Raw genomic sequence first — 18,851 nt, forward strand, 5'->3', positions numbered from 1 at the left:
ATATGTCAATCTTAGCAAGCCTTTCAGACTTTGTTTACATTTCAAAACTGTAATGAAATATGAAATGCAGGAAGTTTTAGAGTGATTTTGAGTATCAGTGTGATCATTTGCACAGTTGTGATTTAAAGACATCTATCTGTCAAAGCTTCTTTACTGGGCATATTACAAAGTGAGTGTTTGATACTACTGATTCTAACATATTACCTAAATATTTCTTAAGCTGATTAAGTTTTCCTACTAATCAAAAGCTATTCTAGACGAAGATGTAATAAATCATACTTCAAATTTTTATTCTTCAGAATGTCAACTTGTTTCACTTACCAGTGCACCACTGCTCAGAAGAATCATGAAGACAATGAATGTCTCAAACCAGTTGTGTTCAACTATGCTGTAGCAGGTTTTCCTAAGATTCCACCAGATTTTGCCTTTACCATCTTCTATACTTACTTGACAACATGTGAACTTCTGCACGCAACCTGTAAAACATATTAAACTATAACTAGAAATTGGAATAAAACAGCATCTTATTTTGTAGTAGTTACACTCTGGCATCCAATTTATTATTAATTTCCTAAGTCTGATAGCCACTCTCTTTATGAGTTACTTCTAAAATCTGACAGTATAATCTCTTGCTCACTATTACAAGGTTCTGAATATCTGAATTTTGAGAGTAAATAGATTCTTGTGATTCTTCCCATGAAAGCTTATGCCCTAATAAATCTATTAGGGTACATCTACACTGAGGAACTATTTTGGGATACTTCTTTTAAACAAGCTTTCGAAATAATGGGCTCGCTATTTCGACATCCCTGTAAACCTCATTCCACAAGGATTAAGGGATGTTTTGGAATTGTGCTCTATTTCAAAATACACTCAAAATAAGCTATGCAGTTTGCGTAGGTCAAACTGCATAGCTTATTTCAAGCTATGGGTGCAGTGTAGACTCAGAGCTAAAGTGTAGACAGCAGAGCTAAAGTTGGAATAAGCTATACAACTTCAGCAACATCCTTTGCATAGCATAGGTCGAAATAGCTTAATTTGACTTTTGGCGCTATCTACACAGCAGGAAGTTGAAGGAAGAACACTTTTCCTTTGACTTCCCTTACTCCTCGTAAAAAGAGATTACCATGAGTCGAAGTAAGAAGTCCTCCAGCTCTACATTATTTTGAAATAAAAACTTGTAGCATAGACACACTCTTTGTTATTTTGGAATAATGTCAGTTTTTCCAAAATAATGCTGCTGTGTAGACATACTGTAAGGTGCCACAAGACTCCTCATTATTTTTTCAGATTTAAACTATGACTAGAAATGAAACCATACTGAGAAATTGACAGTGATTTACATTTACAACTAAGTATGAAATGTACTTTAAAAGTATCTGTCTGTATAAGTGACCCCCAACTTCCTCCTGCCCAACCTACAACCCCCCGCATTTACTGCTGCCGTTTGTGCTGCAGGGCTGTCAACTGCTAGGTTCAGTCCCCAGCCAGATGGCTCAAGGTATTGTTTGCATCCTGTGGCCACCAACTACCAGACCCAGCCCCTGGCTGGCTGGCTCATGGTACTGTTTGTGTCGCTCTGCAGGGCTGCCTACCGGATGGCACATTCCCCAACTAACTCAGGGCACTGTTCATGCCATGCCACAGGGCCACCTACTGCCCCGCAGAGCCCCCTGGCTCCAGGAGACTACAACTCCCAGGAGGCAAAGTGGGCCAGGAATGGAATTCCCATTCATAACATTGCCCCTATGGGCAATAAGGGTTCGAGTTATAATGGCCCGACTTACGACTTTTCTCCAGGATCCAATTAAGTCATAAGTGCTGCAGTTGCCTGTAGCTTATAGATTACACAATAATCTATGAGCTACAGTAGAATCTCAGAGTTATGAACACCTTGAAAATTGAAGTTGTCTGTAACTTTGAAATGTTTGTAACTGAATAAAATGTTATGGTTGTTCTTTCAAAAGTTTACAACTGAACATTGACTTAATACAGCTTTGAAAATTTACTGAGCAAAAGAAAACGGCTACTTTCCCTTTTATTTTTTAGTAGTTTATGCTTAACATAATACTCTACTGTATTGTGTTTATTTGTTTGTTGCTGCTGCCTGATTGCATGCTTCAAGTTTTGAGGTGTATGGTTGACTGCAGTTTGTTACCCAAATGTTCCTAACTCTAAGATTCTACTGTGTATTCAAAACACGGTGGCTACGTCTACATTGTGCATTCTTGCGCAAGAAGATATGCAAATAAGGCGTGGCGATGAATATCTCTGTGCCTCATTTGCATATCTAATGAGCCACCATTTTGTGCAAGGGGCTTTTGTGCAAGAAGGAGCAGTCTAAACCGCTCCTTCTTGCGCAAAAATCCCCTCTTGCACAAGAGCCGTTCAGCCTGAAAATAAGCGGCAGAATGACTCTTGCACAAGAGGGCTACCTCTAGACTGGCCCCAAATTCCGGAAAAGGGATGCAAATCAGATAAGTCAGCATAGGGAAATCCGCGGGGGATTTAAATATCCCCCGCGGATTTAAATAAACATGTCCGCCGCTTTTTTTCCGGCTTGGGGAAAAGCCGGAAAAAAGCATCTAGACTGGCCCGATCCTCCGGAATAAAGCCCTTTTCCGGAGGACCTCTTATTCCTACCTGAAGGCAGGGCTTTATTCCGGAGGATTGGGCTAGTCTAGATGTTTTTTTCCGGCTTTTCCCCAAGCCGGAAAAAAAGCGGCGGACATGTTTATTTAAATCCGCGGGGGATATTTAAATCCCCCGCGGATTTCCCTATGCTGACTTACCTGATTTGCATCCCTTTTCCGGAATTTGGGGCCAGTCTAGACGTAGCCGAGGGATTTTTGCACAAAAAGGAGCAATTTAGACTGCTCCTTCTTGCGCAAAAGCCCCTTGCGCAAAATGGCGGCTCATTAGGTATGCAAATGAGGTGTGGCGATATTCATCACCATGCCTCATTTGCATATCTTCTTTTGAAACAATGTACAATATAGATGTAGCCTGTAGTTTTGGGGCTGTTAGCCCATGACAGTTCTGTTTGTCCCAGAAAACAGATTTGCTCCAAATTCTAAGTGCCTTCTCTAGTAACTATAAAACACAAACATAGGAATGGAAAAGTAAATACTGCAAGTATCTTAATATTGAGAATTATTAGCAATCAAGCAATAAGGAAAGTAGCCGCCTTTCAAAGAATTCCTTCTTTGACATTTGATTATCACTAAGAAGGGAGAACCTTCTCTTGAATAGTAAAACCAAGGAGGTCTATTGCATTTCAAATGCCAACTGTTGTAGAAGCAAATTGTGTTTGAAACAAGCCCCATTTTTCTAATACATATCTTTAGGCAATATTATGTTTTGTTACCTTCTGTAAAACAGGCTATTGGTTCAAGAGCTTCTTCAGGTTCAATCTCAGCTTGTTCTCCCTCTCCAGGAGGGGCAATATCAACTGTGCTACCTTCAGATGAGCTGGGTGCATTTAGTTTCTGAAAATAAAATTCCATAGGAAAATTTTTTCCTCACTAAGTATATATTGGTCATAGATTATACAGAAATATGCTCAATAACTTTTAAATAAGAGTATTGGTAAATACATAGTAATAATATGCTTTACCATAAGTAAAATCATAATATTAAAATCTACATTCTGTGGGTTTGATTTCAATAATATCTTCTTATAGGAAATTCTAAACAATCATTTGTCCATTAATCTGATCTTCGAATAAGAATTTTAAAATGAAGATTCAATAATATTAATATTGGGCAATTGGGCAATTTGCATATGCCATACTGTTATTTATGCTACTCTCTATTATGTCGGATCATGTGAATGTCACTGAATCTTTCCAGCACAATGACCAAACTAACAGAGTTCAGCAACCATATTTTTATGTTCACTGTAGAAGGTATTTTCTCTGATATACAGAATTGAAATATTGAAAATCAGATCTTCCCCCCCCCCCCCCATAGCAATCCTTATGATAGTATACATGACCTGTTGTAGCTTACTATAATGTGAGCTGAGAAGAGGAGCAGGTTAACTTTAGGACATGTCAATATTTTGGATTCTCTTCCACTATACATGTATTATCTTTCTATAAGGTCAAATCATGCAGTCCTAACTTTGGCAAAACTCAGACTGACTTCAGTGAGTTTTGCTGAGAACTGAGGATTGCATGATTCTGGGACTGATCCAAAGGCTTCTGAACTCAACAGAAGCCTTTCACTGACTTTAGTGGAGTTTGGATCATGCCACTGGTCTATAGGGCAATCTATCCATCATTCTGGCATCTCTCTTTGCTTTTAAATTTGCAAGTAAAACTATTTTAAATTAATTTATTTTTGAGTACCATGAAAACAAATACTCATCAAAAGCTCGTGTTTTAGCTATTAATATTGTTGTGTCTTGAATTACTTTAGTCATAAACACGTTCTTTTTCAATTTTAAATAGGTAATGTAAACAAGTTTTCAGCCCTAAAGAAAGCACTTTCCTGAAATACATCATTATAGACCATACAGCAGTAGAAGTAATAAGCTACATTACTGTAATTTAAATTATAGAATTGGTAAGAAACCATTAGTGTTATTGCCATATAATTTATGATTCAGGAATTGCTACATAGTTTATAGTTAATTTTACAGATTTATGCAGGAATTAATGTAAGTTGATATATACGTGACATTAATGCAGATAATTGGATGCTGATAAGGCGCATTATTTAAAGATTGTTACTGTATTGTATTATAATACAAAATAACTTAGAGGCATTTTTTATATTGAAAATTTGAGTGTGATTCCCGATCATGAAATAATGATCCTATTCTAGGCTAAAGTACTTTGAGGCTGATGTGCCATACCTTTGGATGTTGCTCCAGTCAAGGGGAGCATGAGTTCATTAAGCTATACAGATGTACACCATCCTGAGGATCTGGCCTAACACCTTTATCAGCTGAGAATGTGGTTACTACTGAATCAGTAAGCCCACCCTCAAGTTGTTTTTACCTTGCAGAAATATCTAATGAACAAATATTAAATTGAATAAAACGATAAAAACTATTGATTACATGTACACAGAAGATATGGGAATAGTCATGGTTGTGAACATATGGACATAAAATTCTGAGGACATCAATCATAATGCTAAGGCTTGCACACTTATGGAAAATTATAATATAGTTGAAAGGCACTGGCTATACCTAAGTGCTAACTGGTGGTGACAATCTGTTTCCATGTAAACTTTGCTAAGATGTTACTTTATTATTTCTTCTTGCTTTTTTGGAATTTTTTTTATAGTTTTTGTAAAGGTGACAAACAGTTTTGAAAACTATATTTTCTATTGATCTTTCCATTAACTGAAGAAAAGCTTGCAGGATCAGGCCTTAAGTTATTGGAAACAAAGGACATGATCCAGACATAATTGAAATTGATGTGAGTCTTTCCATTGACTGCACTAGGCTTTGGATAAGGCCTAAAGAAAAATGGATCAATAATCCATATCTAAATAATTATGTAAATGTTATAATTTTTTCTTTGAGTGTCTCTTCATATTCCCACTTATGGCTGTTATGCTGACTGGTGATGCTGGATCACAGAACGTTTTCCAAGCAGTGTCTGTTAGAGCATGTGAACCATTCCTTTGCCTCTGTCCTCAGCATCTCTAGTTTTTCTTCTATTACCTAATTTCCTTTCAACCACTATGCCAGGTGGAAGAGAAGCACTCATGACCATTTGGGTCTGGGCTTTTTCCAGTTCTTAGTGTCTTGGAAATTTTTTAGTATAGTGTGATGTGGCCAGCCCAGATATCTACAATAAAGTAACAGAAAGCAGGTTATATTAGCCGTTGGTCACACAATTCCTTATTTCTCTGGTACCAAAAAAGGTCTAACCCAGGTTAATAAAGACACCTGGAGTGAATCAGAAATATGCATGAACTAGTGTAGACAGGATAAGTAAGACACCTAGAGACAACAAAGAACCTGCTAGAACCCAGTGAGATCATTACATTAAGTAAGACACCTAGAGGCCATTTAGAACCTGCTAGAACCAGTTGAGACAGTTTGGTTTAATTGAGACATTGGGAGCCAATCAAGGACTAGCTGGAATTGGTTAAAAGCCTCCCCTTTAATCAGTTTAATGGTACACCAGAAGAGAACACACTGCTGGAGGGTAGGAACTGTAGAGATGCTGTTAGGTGCCAGGAAGGAACTCTGAAGGTACATAGAATCATAGAATACGAGGACTGGAAGGGACCTCGAGAGGTCATTGAGTCCAGTCCCCTACCCCCATGGCAGGACCAAATACTGTCTAGACCATCCCTGATAGACATTTATCTAACCTACTCTTAAATATCTCCAGAGATGGGGATTCCACAACCTCCCTGGGCAATTTATTCCAATGTTTAACTACCCTGACAGTTAGGAACTTTTTCCTAATGTCCAACCTAAACCTCCCTTGCTGCAGTTTAAGCCCATTGCTTCTTGTTTTATCCTGAGAGGCCAAGATAAACAAGTTTTCTCCCTCCTCCTTATGACACTCTTTTAGATACCTGAAAACGGCTATCATATCCCCCCTCAGTCTTCTCTTTTCTAAACTAAACAAACCCAGTTCTTTCAGCCTTCCTTCATAGGTCATGTTCTCTAGACCTTTAATCATTCTTGTTGCTCTTCTCTGGACCCTTTCCAATTTCTCCACATCTTTCTTGAAATGCGGTTCCCAGAACTGGACACAATACTCCAACTGAGGCCTAACTAGCACAGAGTAGAGTGGAAGAATGACATCTTGTGTCTTGCTCACAACACACCTGTTAATGCATCCCAGAATCATGTTTGGTTTTTTTGCAACAGCATCACACTGCTGACACACATTCAGCTTGTGGTCCACTATAACCCCTAGATCCCTTTCTGCTGTATTTCTTCCTAGATAGTCGCTTCCCATTCTGTATGTGTGAAATTGATTGTTCCTTCCTAAATGGAGCGCTTTGCATTTGTCTTTATTAAACTTCATCCTGTTTACCTCAGACAATTTCTCCAATTTGTCCAGATCATTTTGAATTATGACCCTATCCTCCAGAGCAGTCGCAACCCCTCCCAGCTTGGTATCATCTGCAAACTTAATAAGTGTAATCTCTATGCCAATATCTAAATCGGTGATGAAGATATTGAACAGAGCCAGTCCCAAAACAGACCCCTGCGGAACCCCACTTGTTATACCTTTCCAGCAGGATTTAGCACCATTAACAACAACTCTCTGAGTACAGTTATCCAGCCAGTTATGCACCCACCTTATAGTAGCCCCATCTAAGGGTACGTCTAGACTATATGCCTCTGTCGCCAGAGGCATGTAGATTAGTCTACCAGACATAGTAAAATGAAGCGGCAATTTAAATAATCGCCGCTTCATTTAAATTTACATGGCTGATCAGCTGTTTGTCAGCTCAGCGTGATAGTCTGGACGCGCGGGTGGCGACATCAAAGGTATTTGTCGACCACCCAGGTAAACATCATTCCAGGAGGCTTACCTGGGTGGTCGACAAATACCTTTGATGTCGATACCCACGCGTCCAGACTATCGCGCTGAGCCGACAAACAGCTGATCAGCTGTTTGTCGGTTCAGCGCGGCAGCCATGTAAATTTAAATGAAGTGGCGATTATTTAAATCGCCACTTCATTTTACTACGTCTGGTAGCCTAATCTACATGCCTCTTGCGACAGAGGCATGTAGTCTAGACGTACCCTAAGTTTTATTTGCTTAGTTTATTGATAAAAATGTTTTAAAAAAAATCTTAACTAAGTATTGCCTAGATTATTGATAAAGAATACAGAGGTGAGGGAGAGTCCTGCCTGGGGAACAGCCCCTTCAAGCCCCAGAAGTCCAAGGGAGGTAAACCTCTGCTAGAAGGGGAGAGACTGAGTTAAGAAATCTAGCCTTTTGCATCCATATCCAGAGAGGCCACTAGAGACTAAAAGATTATTTCCCTCACTTTTCCTCCTGTTTTGCCAGTGATGAGAGTGGTTAAATCAGATCTGCCCCTGAAGTAAAGGGTTTAGACTGAGAGCTATAATGAGTCACTGAGGTGAGCAATTAGACCAGGAGTTGCTCTTTTCCTTAGCTGGAGAGAGAGAATACATTGATTACCTCCACCCAGAAGTGCAAGACCCACTGTGTCAGATTAGGAGTTTTGTCACAATAGTAATAATTAGTTAAGTCAGTTAGTAGTTTGGTTCTGGCTTATGGTGAAACTGAAGAAGAAGAAGACGCTAAATACAGAGAGGCTTAAATTCAGAGTTTGTTTGAGAGATTCCCATTCTTCTTCAATGACAAATCTGAGAAACTGTCCCAGACTGAGATGCCAATAGAGGAGATTTAGAACAAGCGTATAAATTAAACAGTAGTAAGTCACCAGGACCAAATGGTATCCACCCAAGAGTTCAGAAGGTGCTCAGATGTGAAATTGAAAAACTACTACTGTAGTATAGTATGCAATCTGTCAGTTAAAATATCCTTTGAACCAAATGACCAGACGATAGCTAATTTAATGCTGATTTTTTTAAAGGGTTCCAAAGCAATTCTGGCAATACCAGGCAAACTGACTTTAGTTAAAAAACAAAATGATCAGACTCACAGATACACTGGCTGTGTTGGTGAAGCGTAAACATAGCTTGTTGTTTCCTAGTAACAGGAATTCATTCTTCACCAATCTTTTAGCATTATTTGAGAGTACTAACAGGAATGTGGACAGGATGATCTAATGGATTTAATGTATTTAGGCTTTGAGAAAGCTTTGGACAAAGTCTCATGCCAAAAGCTCTTTAGTAAGGACTAATGGGATGAGAAAATAGGTCCTCTCAGTAACTGATTACCAAATAGGAAGCAATGGCAAGGAATAAAAGATTAGTTGTCATAATGGACAGATGTAAGTAGTGAGCACCATAAGGATCCATACTGGGACATGTGCTGTCCAACATATTCACAATATTGAAATATAATGGGCTTGTTATTCTGATATCCCTGTAAACCTCATTGCACAAGGGTTAAGGGACATTTTGGAATAGTGCTTTATTTTGAAATTTGGTGCTGTGTAGAACAAAATAGGCTATTTTAAAATTACCTCGAAATAAGCTATGCAATTTGTGTAGCTTATTTCAAGGTAAGGGTGCTGTGTAGACACACTTTGAATGTCAACATTTGCAAATGATACAGATTTACTCAAGATAGTTACATCCAAAGCTCACTGCAAAGAGTTACAAAGGGATCTCATAAAACTGAGTGAGCAACAAAGATGAAATTTGGTGTTGATAAATGAAAAGTAGTGCATTTTGGGAAAAAATAATCTAAACTATAAACTCAATTATGAGATCTAAATTAGGAAAGGTATCCTGGCATCATCACGTGTAGTTTTCGGAAAACGTATTTTCAACATGCAGTGGTAGTCAAAAAAGCTAACAATGTTAGCAACCATTTGTAAAAGGATAGATTATATAACAGAAAATATAATGCCACTATACAAATCCATGATACACCCTGACCTTGAATACTAGGTGCACACATTAGAATTGGGGAAGGTCTGATATGGAGGATGGGTGTTTTTATAGGAAGAGAAAACAAACTGTTCAGTGTAGAAAAGAGACAATTAAGAAGGATATGATAGATGTCAATAAAATCAAGAAAGGTGTGGTGAAATTGAGGAAGGAAGTATTAATTACTTTCACATAACACAAAAACCAGGAATCACCCAATGTAATTAATAGATAGCAGATTTAAAGTAAACATAAAGATGTATTTCTTCAAACAACTTAACCAACCCTTTAAACTCATTGTCCAGGGTTGTTGTTAAAATAAAAAAATATAAATGTGTTCAGAAAAGAATTACATAAGATCTTGGAGGATGGGTCAATCTATGGCTAATAGTCAAGATAGTCAGTGATGCAACTCAATTTCTGGGCGTCCCTAGACCTTTGACTAGACCTGGGACTAGATGACAGAGGATGGATCACTCAGTAAATTACCATGCTCTGTTCATTCCCTCTGAAGCATCTGTTGCTAGCCAATGTTGGAAGACAGGATAATGAACTAAATGTACAATCGGTCTGACCTAGTACAACCATTCTTATGTTTTTAGGAAGCTGGGATTCAAGAGATATGCATTGTGCCTTGTTTTTTTCCTGGCATCAGATGACCATATTAGATGGTTGAAATGTTTTGGAAAGGGCCAGTTTCCTTCTGGATGTTTTATCTGCTGTTAATGGCCAGATATTGCAAGGACAGGTAGAAGAGATTCAGGTGCTACTTCTTAAAATGGCCTTGAGGCTAAAACCTCCAGTGTTGGGCTAATCCCTCAGATCCAAAGTCTAAGAGGCCAGTCTCAGTTGCTGTGACTTACTTCTGCAAGATGAAACACTTAAAGGCTGCAGTAAATCAGGTCTGGCTTCAGATGCTGTTGCTCAAGTAGCTAGGGCTTCAAAGGTACAGATGATGATGAAGGGTAGGAAGACTTCCTGCTACAGAACCATTGTTGGTTTTAACTGTGTTGGCTCAGAAGAGATCTGAGTATTACTTTCTGGCTAGCAGTGCCAGATCCCTAATTCAGATTTATCAGATCCATCTGACTTTGACAGGGCCTCTACAGCAGTGTCTTCGAAACTCAGTGACCTCCCATTGACTTGAGTTGATCAGATCTTACATGTACAAAATTACTCATGTTTTTGAAGATTGGGGCTTTATTGGAGCTACACTTTCCCGAAGCTGAGAGATTCCATAATTTTATATTTCATTAGACTTGGTATTGTATGTTATGGTTATACGAAATGCAATACCTCCCACTCTTCTTCCGTTTTGATGTGAACTTTATGTAAAATAGTATTTTTATTATAATAAAGACATTATATTTATTATAAAAAGATGTCACTGGACTCAAATATTGTTGCATATTTAAAATCTCTTGCTGGATACATGTAATCACACAGCCAATTACTTTACAAACAATGTACATTAAGGCAAAGTAGGAAACCTTGTTCTTGTTTTAGTAATTCTACTACTGTTATATCAGAAGACATACATTTAAAATTTTCATCTGATAGCTGGTCATTATAGTATTAATGGACAGGATTTCTGACTGGAAGATCATATATCGTAAGTGCTTTTTGATTATTTTTGACTGACGCATAATAATCAGTCACTGAATAAACTGCTTGACTCATACTGGAGTAAAACACAACTTTCAAAGGGGATGTTTTCTTGTTCTCTCACTCTTCTGATAAACAATGCTGTATAATAAAGTGACTTATTTTTAACTGATTTATTAAAAAAACTTAAAGGAAGGAAGGAAGGATTTAATTTCACATGGACTAGGCAGCCCTCCTAATCAGGTTTAGGTGAACAATTCCTCTCCCCCCAGAAAAGTTGGATAGTTTTAAGCATTTTTGTAAGAATTTCCAACTTCGTTGATAGAAAATTGGAGGATTACATTTCAGTATCCAGCCCTGCCCAAAGACACTGTTTCAGTGAATTAAAGTCACTTATGCTATATAATGATTAGCACAGCCACCATGATTGTAATGAAATAAAAAAAACCATAAGATTTCTCCGGAAAATTGAAAAATCTCTGACAAATATGTCAAAAAAACCAAAGTTATTTTTAAAAAACATTTTTCTCTTGTAAATTATTGTGTGACCTATCATATAAATGGAATAACACAGGCAAGATGTAAGGAGGGATTTGCATAACTGCAAACTATTCTAGATGTATTTGGCTACCAGGATATCATCACATTGTCCTCTCCATTCACAGGAGACATAATCAAGTATCATTTATGTATGTATATATTATTAAGTAGGCATAGTTGAACTAATTGCTTTGCATATTCCAGCGATATGTGGCATAAATATAATCTCTCATACACTTTCTGTGTTTCATATGTTACTGTAAATCCAGTTTAACTCCATTTTTATAATAGGCTTTAATAATAATATTAATTCAATAATTTCTAACAATAAATGTAAATAATGTGAGAACTGCTTCTAAATTGGTAATATTTTTAAATAATTTCATTACTTATATTTAATAACAGAACATGAGGGAGATCATAAGCATCAAAGTATTGAAAACAGATATATTTAAACCAAAGAAAGAATAAGTTTATGTAAATTAGTAAGCAAACACATTTAAAACATAAGAAAATAGTGTGGATTATATTGAAGTATTTTAGGATTTTGCTTTCATCATTTAATTAAGCATATAATCTACATAGCCAAATGCTGCAGCAAAGGAAGGAAAATTGACAGTTACGAGCACATAACACAAATGGAGAAAGAAGATAGAAAAAATGCCCCCTTTAAAGATGAAGAGTAAGCTTGGACACTCATTCTATAAGTATGTATCTGTTTATTTACTGAGAGATAAATATAATAATAATATAAAGTTGCATATGGTGAGAATAATAATATGACATATAAATTAGGTAGATTACAGCTCATCTTTCACCACTGAAATCAGTTAAGAATTTAGTCACTAACATCAAAGATCACAGAATAAAAGCCATTAATACTGATACCAGTGGTCATTAATACTTCCAATGACTGTCAATGAAAAATAAAGTCAGTTCGTTAACTCTTCTGCCCAACACAGAACTCTCTTGCCATTACTCCAGTCATCACAATTGTTATATGTGTTAAACAGCAAACGAGAGAAAAGTAGTTTACTATCATTAATATAACAAGGAGTGCAATTCTTTAGCATGCTCTTCATTTATTTTTCAGGCAATCTCAGGCAATCACAAGTATTGAAAATCAGCTGAAGTAAATTACAACCTCTCCTATCCATCCCCCTAAAATTAAGAAAGAATGTTTGTAGTTTAGAAAAGCAGACTTTAATTCTGATTTTTCTAACGATGACACCAATACAAAGAACAAGAAAGTTCAAGGTATTGTATAGTTTACACAATTATTTTTTGCCAAATTGTTCATTTCATTTTATGTATAGGATTATCAGCCTCTAGCATATTCCATTTTCTGTAGATGCTAATCAGTACCTGCAGAGAGGTATCTTTTTTTATTCAGGGATACATTTGAAATGATTTCTTTATGATGCAGCATTCTCAAGGCCTGAATCAGCAAAACAACATGCTTAAATTGGAGCAGAACCTCCCCTCACCTACCCCGTCCATAAGACTATCAAGGAAAAACTACTTTTATGGGCTTACTGATGTTCTGAAAAAAATATAATTATACACATTATTGTGTAGAATGTGGCAAATAGGCATAAATAGTAATGTTTTAGTAACAACCAGATTATTTGAGTAACAACATTCATTAGAGCGTATAGTGAGCCTACATACTCTTCCTTTGAAAGTAGCACGTTCTGATTTCAGTGGCTTAAATCATCAAAATAAGCCTGACCAACAGCATGTTGTTGGGCCCATATCCATCAGAATGCATTTGCTTAAAGGCCCATTCCTGCCCCCATTTAATTTTGCTCCAGATTTCAAAGGGAGCAGGATCAGGCTGCTAAAATTTAAGCTTTACAAAGTGCTTCATGGTTCAAAGTGGCAATAAAATAAATAAAGGGACTCAGCCATTACAAATTGCCTTTAATAATCTGGCTATACATTTCAAACTTTGAGCTTTGACTGTTACAAATTTCTGTATGATTTGGTTGATAAAATAAAATATAAATAAAATAATCCCCCATTCAAAATTGCCTGGAACCAAACCATTAATGTCAAATCTTGTGACGTTTGGCTTGCATGTAAACTACAAAAATAACTTTGCTAAATGCTTCTCTTAGAGCTTTATTCTGGTCTTTTGGATTAGCTCAAGCATATCTTGATTTACATCATTATGATATTTGCCCTGAGACCAAAACACAGTCTCAGGGTGAATGCTACATAATAGTGTGAGTTTGTATGAGCCCATTTTGTCCAAAAGGGAAGTTTTTAGTTATTACCCAGTTAAGATCAATTAAAAATATAGTGGGCAGATGCCTAAACCATAAATAATTTTAACATGAGGGCTCAGTTATTTCTCCTATGAGAAATGTTCTTATGAGCAGGTGCATGACCTGAACGGTGAAATTTTTCTTTGACAATGCCTTAATATCTTCTGGGTATATGGGGAAGACAACACTTAGTTGATGTTGCTGAACCTTTAACCAGAAGGATCAAATATACTCCCTCCAGCACATCTCTCTTGTTACATATCAGGCTGGAAGGAATCCCTATGACTTATCTTTTCTGTAGTCCACTCAAAATTTTGGTACCAGCATTTCAGTTGGATCCTTATGTTTGTGCAGATTCCCTTTGAAGTAAGTGAGGCTCCCGTGTACATAACATTTTGTCCTTATGGGTCAAGTTTCAGAATTAGTTTTTAGTCCTTACCAGACCTGCCAACTGGGGGAGGGGGGGGAGAGGAAAGGGACGGTTGTGCAGGGGCCTAGCTGCTTCCACAGTACCTCTGCTGAAAAGCATCTCTTGATTCAAAGAAGTGTTTGGTATTTCCCATGCAGGTTACAGGGCTGGATTACTGGTTCTGGAACATGCATGGGGCATATCAAAAACATCTTTGAATCAAGAGACATTGCTGCAGCTTTCCCCAGAGCAGCAGTTTGGGTCTGGAAAAGGGAAGAGAGGGTTGGTTTGGCTGTCCTGGGGCTTATCCTAGCAGGTGGGGGATGGGGCTTCTGGTGAGAGGAGGAGAGGACATTTGGGGACACAGTGGGTGTGGGGGAGCTGGGCAGAGGCCAACTGATCTCTACCTTGGTGACCAGAATTGCTGACAGGAGACCTTGTCTTTACACTCATGTCAAATTCTACTCAGAACTACAGTGATATAAACCAATAGGAATCCCATTAAAATCAGTAGTGCTGTTCCAGATATACATTGGCATTAGTGCATAACTTTTACAAATGTTCAATTTTTGTGTTGTATTTACTATTATCCGTCAGTGAAAGTTCTGTCAGTTATGCTGCAATAGAGAGTACGTTTGTCTTGTGTTTACAAAAATCAGTGGATAAATGTAACAATTCAATTTTAAAAAAAGAAATGTTGACTGCTAAAAGTTATTCTGATTTACTTTTAATATTGTGAGCCCCAGATTTGAAACACAGACTCAGGTATTATAACATATGAATTCCAAATGATTGTATTTGTTTGAAAGATTTATTTATTATTTTTTTAAAGGTTCTTTGGGTTTTAGAAGATAACGTTTGCAAAAGGCTTATTTTTGGCGGTTCTGTTTCCTTTTCTTCTCTTCTGTGAAATGTTTTTGTTTGTCTATTTGCTTCTGCTGAATATCAGTTTTGGCATATATAAATTATGTGTCCTGTTCAGATGAAGTTCATGAAAATTCAAGATATGTTGGTGGCTAAATGAATACAGAATATCGCTCTTAGTAGCTAATAAGTTTGAATTAAACATTTCAAAATATAAATAACTGTAATTCTTTTTGGAAAGTAGTAGATATTGAAATGTTCAAATTATATTCCTTAAAGAATTTAAACATAAATAATCTAGAACTTCATTTATTAAAACAATTCATTTATAAGGGCTGAATCAAAAAGGGTTGTTTTTATATTTTTAAAAACTATGCATGCTCCCTTTTTGCTTGCTCCTTTTTGAAGTTGAACATTCCTTTAATGTTTTGATCAATTTACGAAACCTGTAGAGCATGCAGTTACTGCTGAAGTACTTTATAAAAAAAATTCTAGGAGAGTCTTTAGCAGAATCAAATGTATGTTTGGTTTGTCAGTCTTGCCTGACCATGCTGTGATGTGAGTCACATGACTCAGCAGAGAGCAGCTGTGCATGTTGCTACTATCTTGCAATGGATAGGGAAGGAACATAGCTGAGTAGCATGCAGGCCAATCAATATCCATTAAAAAGTGATTATATAGATATAACTTGCTTAGATAAGCTGTATAAAAGTGGTGATACGTTGCTCTACCTGGTTAAAAAGCACCAGAGCTGCATTCTTGATTGCTCCAGATTGGTTTTACCCCTGTGAGAAGTAAGAATGGTAGGCAGTGAAGTTCAAGATTTATAGTACCTCTGCTTTTTTTCTCTTTGGAAACTTTTTCTAATTCACACATGGCTTCAAAACAGTAAAAATATATTTGCTAAGTATTTTATTATATTGGCTGACAACATACTGGCTAACACACATTCCTAAGGATTTACTGTAGATTTATAGCTAATATTATTAGATTAATATAAAATATAGGAGTGGTAGCTAATAACTGTTCTGCAAAATTGTTGTTCACGATTAATAAAAATAAACTAATTACATAATACTATAGATAGCACAGATTTTGAAAGTATTTGATAGCTTTAAAGATAAATTTTAACATTTTGTTTTAGCTCTTGGCGGAATATTCTTCCAATTTTTATGTTTAAGTTGTCCACTCTTTATTTAATTGACCATGTGAGTATTTTATCTTTCAGAATTGAAAGCATAAAATCATATAGTCATATAATACTACAGCTGGAAGGAACCTTGAGAGGTCATCAGTTTGAGTCCTGTGAATTCTCAGCAGGACCATGACAATAAGCAAAAAAAGGTTTTCTGTTGTATAGTTTCTTCTTTCATTCTTTTGATAATAGAATTTGCATTTGAATTCTTCTCGAATTTCTATCCAGACGAGGTATGTGAGGTACTATATTAAGTAAAAAGCTATTTTAACTCTATTTTGTGTATATTTGGCTTTCTAAAGTTTCTTGGTCCATTTGGGAAGGAATAGGCCAGTTTGAGGGTTGGACCTTGACCAACAGTGGTATTTGAGACAGTTGCAGACAAGGTCCTGATCCAATTTATCAGTCACTTTGAAGAAACAGATTCTTTGTATGTTACAGTGCCATGTGAGAAGGGACTGGCCCTTTGAACTAGCCAGGTGATAGGGAAAGGGAATTCAGGCTCTTGGTTTGCAAAGCTGTGAACACATTAATCCAGTCATTACAGGAGATATACATATGTGGCTCAGCTATGTCTACACTACAGAGTTTTTCATCCCAGTAAAGTCTGCCATGTCCAGGGAATTTTTTTCAGAGGAGCAGATGCGCTTTTTCGGCATCCCTGTAAACCTCATTTCACGAGGAAGAAGGGATGTTCCAAAAAAGGGTTTTTTCCCAACCTTTGGCCCAGTGTAGATGGGCCAAATGTCAGAAAAGCCTCTTCAGAAAAAAGAAGTAGGAAAAGCTACACAAATTGCGGTTCACAATTTGGGTAGCTTTTTACAGAAGAACAGTGGAGGGTAGACATAGCCACAGTGATATACTGAATCTCCATGGCCAATCACAGCTTTAGGGAGGCAACACCTTTTTTCTTTCTACTATTTACTGATCTTTGGTGAAATCCTGGCCCCATCAAAGTCAATGACAGGCCAATATTTCCTATCCCATCGACTTTAATGTTAATAGGATTTGGATATTGGCAATAACATGGTGCTTATTAAGAAAGGCCCCTGGTGCAGGTTTGCCAAAATGCAGCTAGGTAAGGAAGTACTGGGATGTGCTTTCCCTGGCTCCAACCTCGCAAACCTGCCTGCAGGGAGTGCTCAGCAAAACCTGGGGCTTCCTTCTGGGACTGCAGTCTCATAAACCTGGCTGTGCTGAGGGACCTCACAGAAGGTGAAGGGTTGCGGGCAAGGGCTGTGGCAGCCTCTGCAGGCTCATGGGCAAGATCTGGGGAAGGACTGGCTCCACGCTCCCAGAAGGGACAAGGACAGGGAAAGCAGCCCGGAACACCACTAGAAGCACACCATACCAGACCCTAAGAAGTCAGCCCCCTCTTCCCAGTCCTTGTGCTGCTCAGAGTGTGTGGCATGGCACTCCGGTGGCAAGTTAAAGGGCTAAGGGCCCCAGCCTCTACTGCTGCGCCACAGTAGCAGGGGTGGCAGTTGGGAGCCCCAGTTCCTTTGAATCGCCGAGCCCCAGAGCAACCGCCCTCTTTGTGCACCCTCTCCCCTCCACCTGGCTGTGGGAGGGACAGTAGCAGTGAAGGAGGGTATCAGATTCTACATGCTGGAGTTGCACTGTCTCTCTCTGCATTCTTCCAGGTTGTGCCCTGCTGAGGTACTGCACCCAAGGAAGGAAGCATTGGGACATGCTGAGCCCCAGTCCCCAGAGAGCACACAATATTTTACATAATATAGTAAGTTCCTTGAGCTGCTGTGTCCCTTCCTGCTGCTGCCCTGTACACAGGATGTTTTACAGGGTTGAAGCCAGGGAAAGAATGTCTAAGCACCTCCTTCCCTGGCTGTACCCTCACAAACTTTACTTCCACTTACTGGCAACTGTTGGATAGTGGCAACTTTTGCTGGCAATTTGGGAGTTGCTAATAAGCAGACTCTTCAAAATAGGCATCATCTGTGGTCAGGAATCTTAGAATTCTGATTAATTCAGCCCTTTTCTTCAGAGAGTCATGAATCTGCAGTTGCGAAGTCAGCTTTCCACTAACTGAAAAAACATCTAGAGCTCAGCTCTTCATCTCTGATGAACTAATATTAACCTCTGGCTTAGATCTCCCAGGCTGCTTACTGTAATAGTCTTCTTGCTGGCATTTTAATCCACTTAATATTTGTTAACTGGTGCCAATTACAATAGCTAGGATTCTGAAGTGCATGAAGGTTAACCTTCTCCATACATTGTAGTGATTAGCAGCCATGTTTTGCATTAGGATTAATGTCAAGATGCTAAATTGAATCTGTTTTAAAAGACACCAGTTACATTTTTAAATTAACTTCAGAGGGATAGCTGAGTTACTCTGTAACAGGAAAAATTAAAAAAACAACAAATAGTCTAGTAGCATCTTAAAGACTAACAAAACATGTAGATGGTATCATGAGCTTTTGTGGGCACAAC

At 37.8% G+C, this 18,851-nt stretch overlaps 1 protein-coding gene across 1 annotated transcript in view; it reads right to left on the bottom strand.

Moving 5' to 3' along the window:
• The window catches only part of LOC102446421 (sodium channel protein type 3 subunit alpha), a 137,906-nt gene that overhangs the window by 40,088 nt on the left and 78,967 nt on the right, over positions 1-18,851 (bottom strand). The window contains exons 19-20 of the mRNA XM_089779740.1: positions 3,368-3,488; positions 322-476 (exon numbers count right to left, since the gene is read on the bottom strand). Coding sequence (XP_089635866.1) covers positions 322-476; positions 3,368-3,488 — 276 coding nt within the window. The remainder of the gene's footprint in view (positions 1-321; positions 477-3,367; positions 3,489-18,851) is intronic.

Source organism: Pelodiscus sinensis, chromosome 7, assembly GCF_052426305.1.
Source record: "Pelodiscus sinensis isolate ZL-2025 chromosome 7, ASM5242630v1, whole genome shotgun sequence".
NCBI classification, from domain to species: Eukaryota; Metazoa; Chordata; order Testudines; family Trionychidae; genus Pelodiscus; species Pelodiscus sinensis.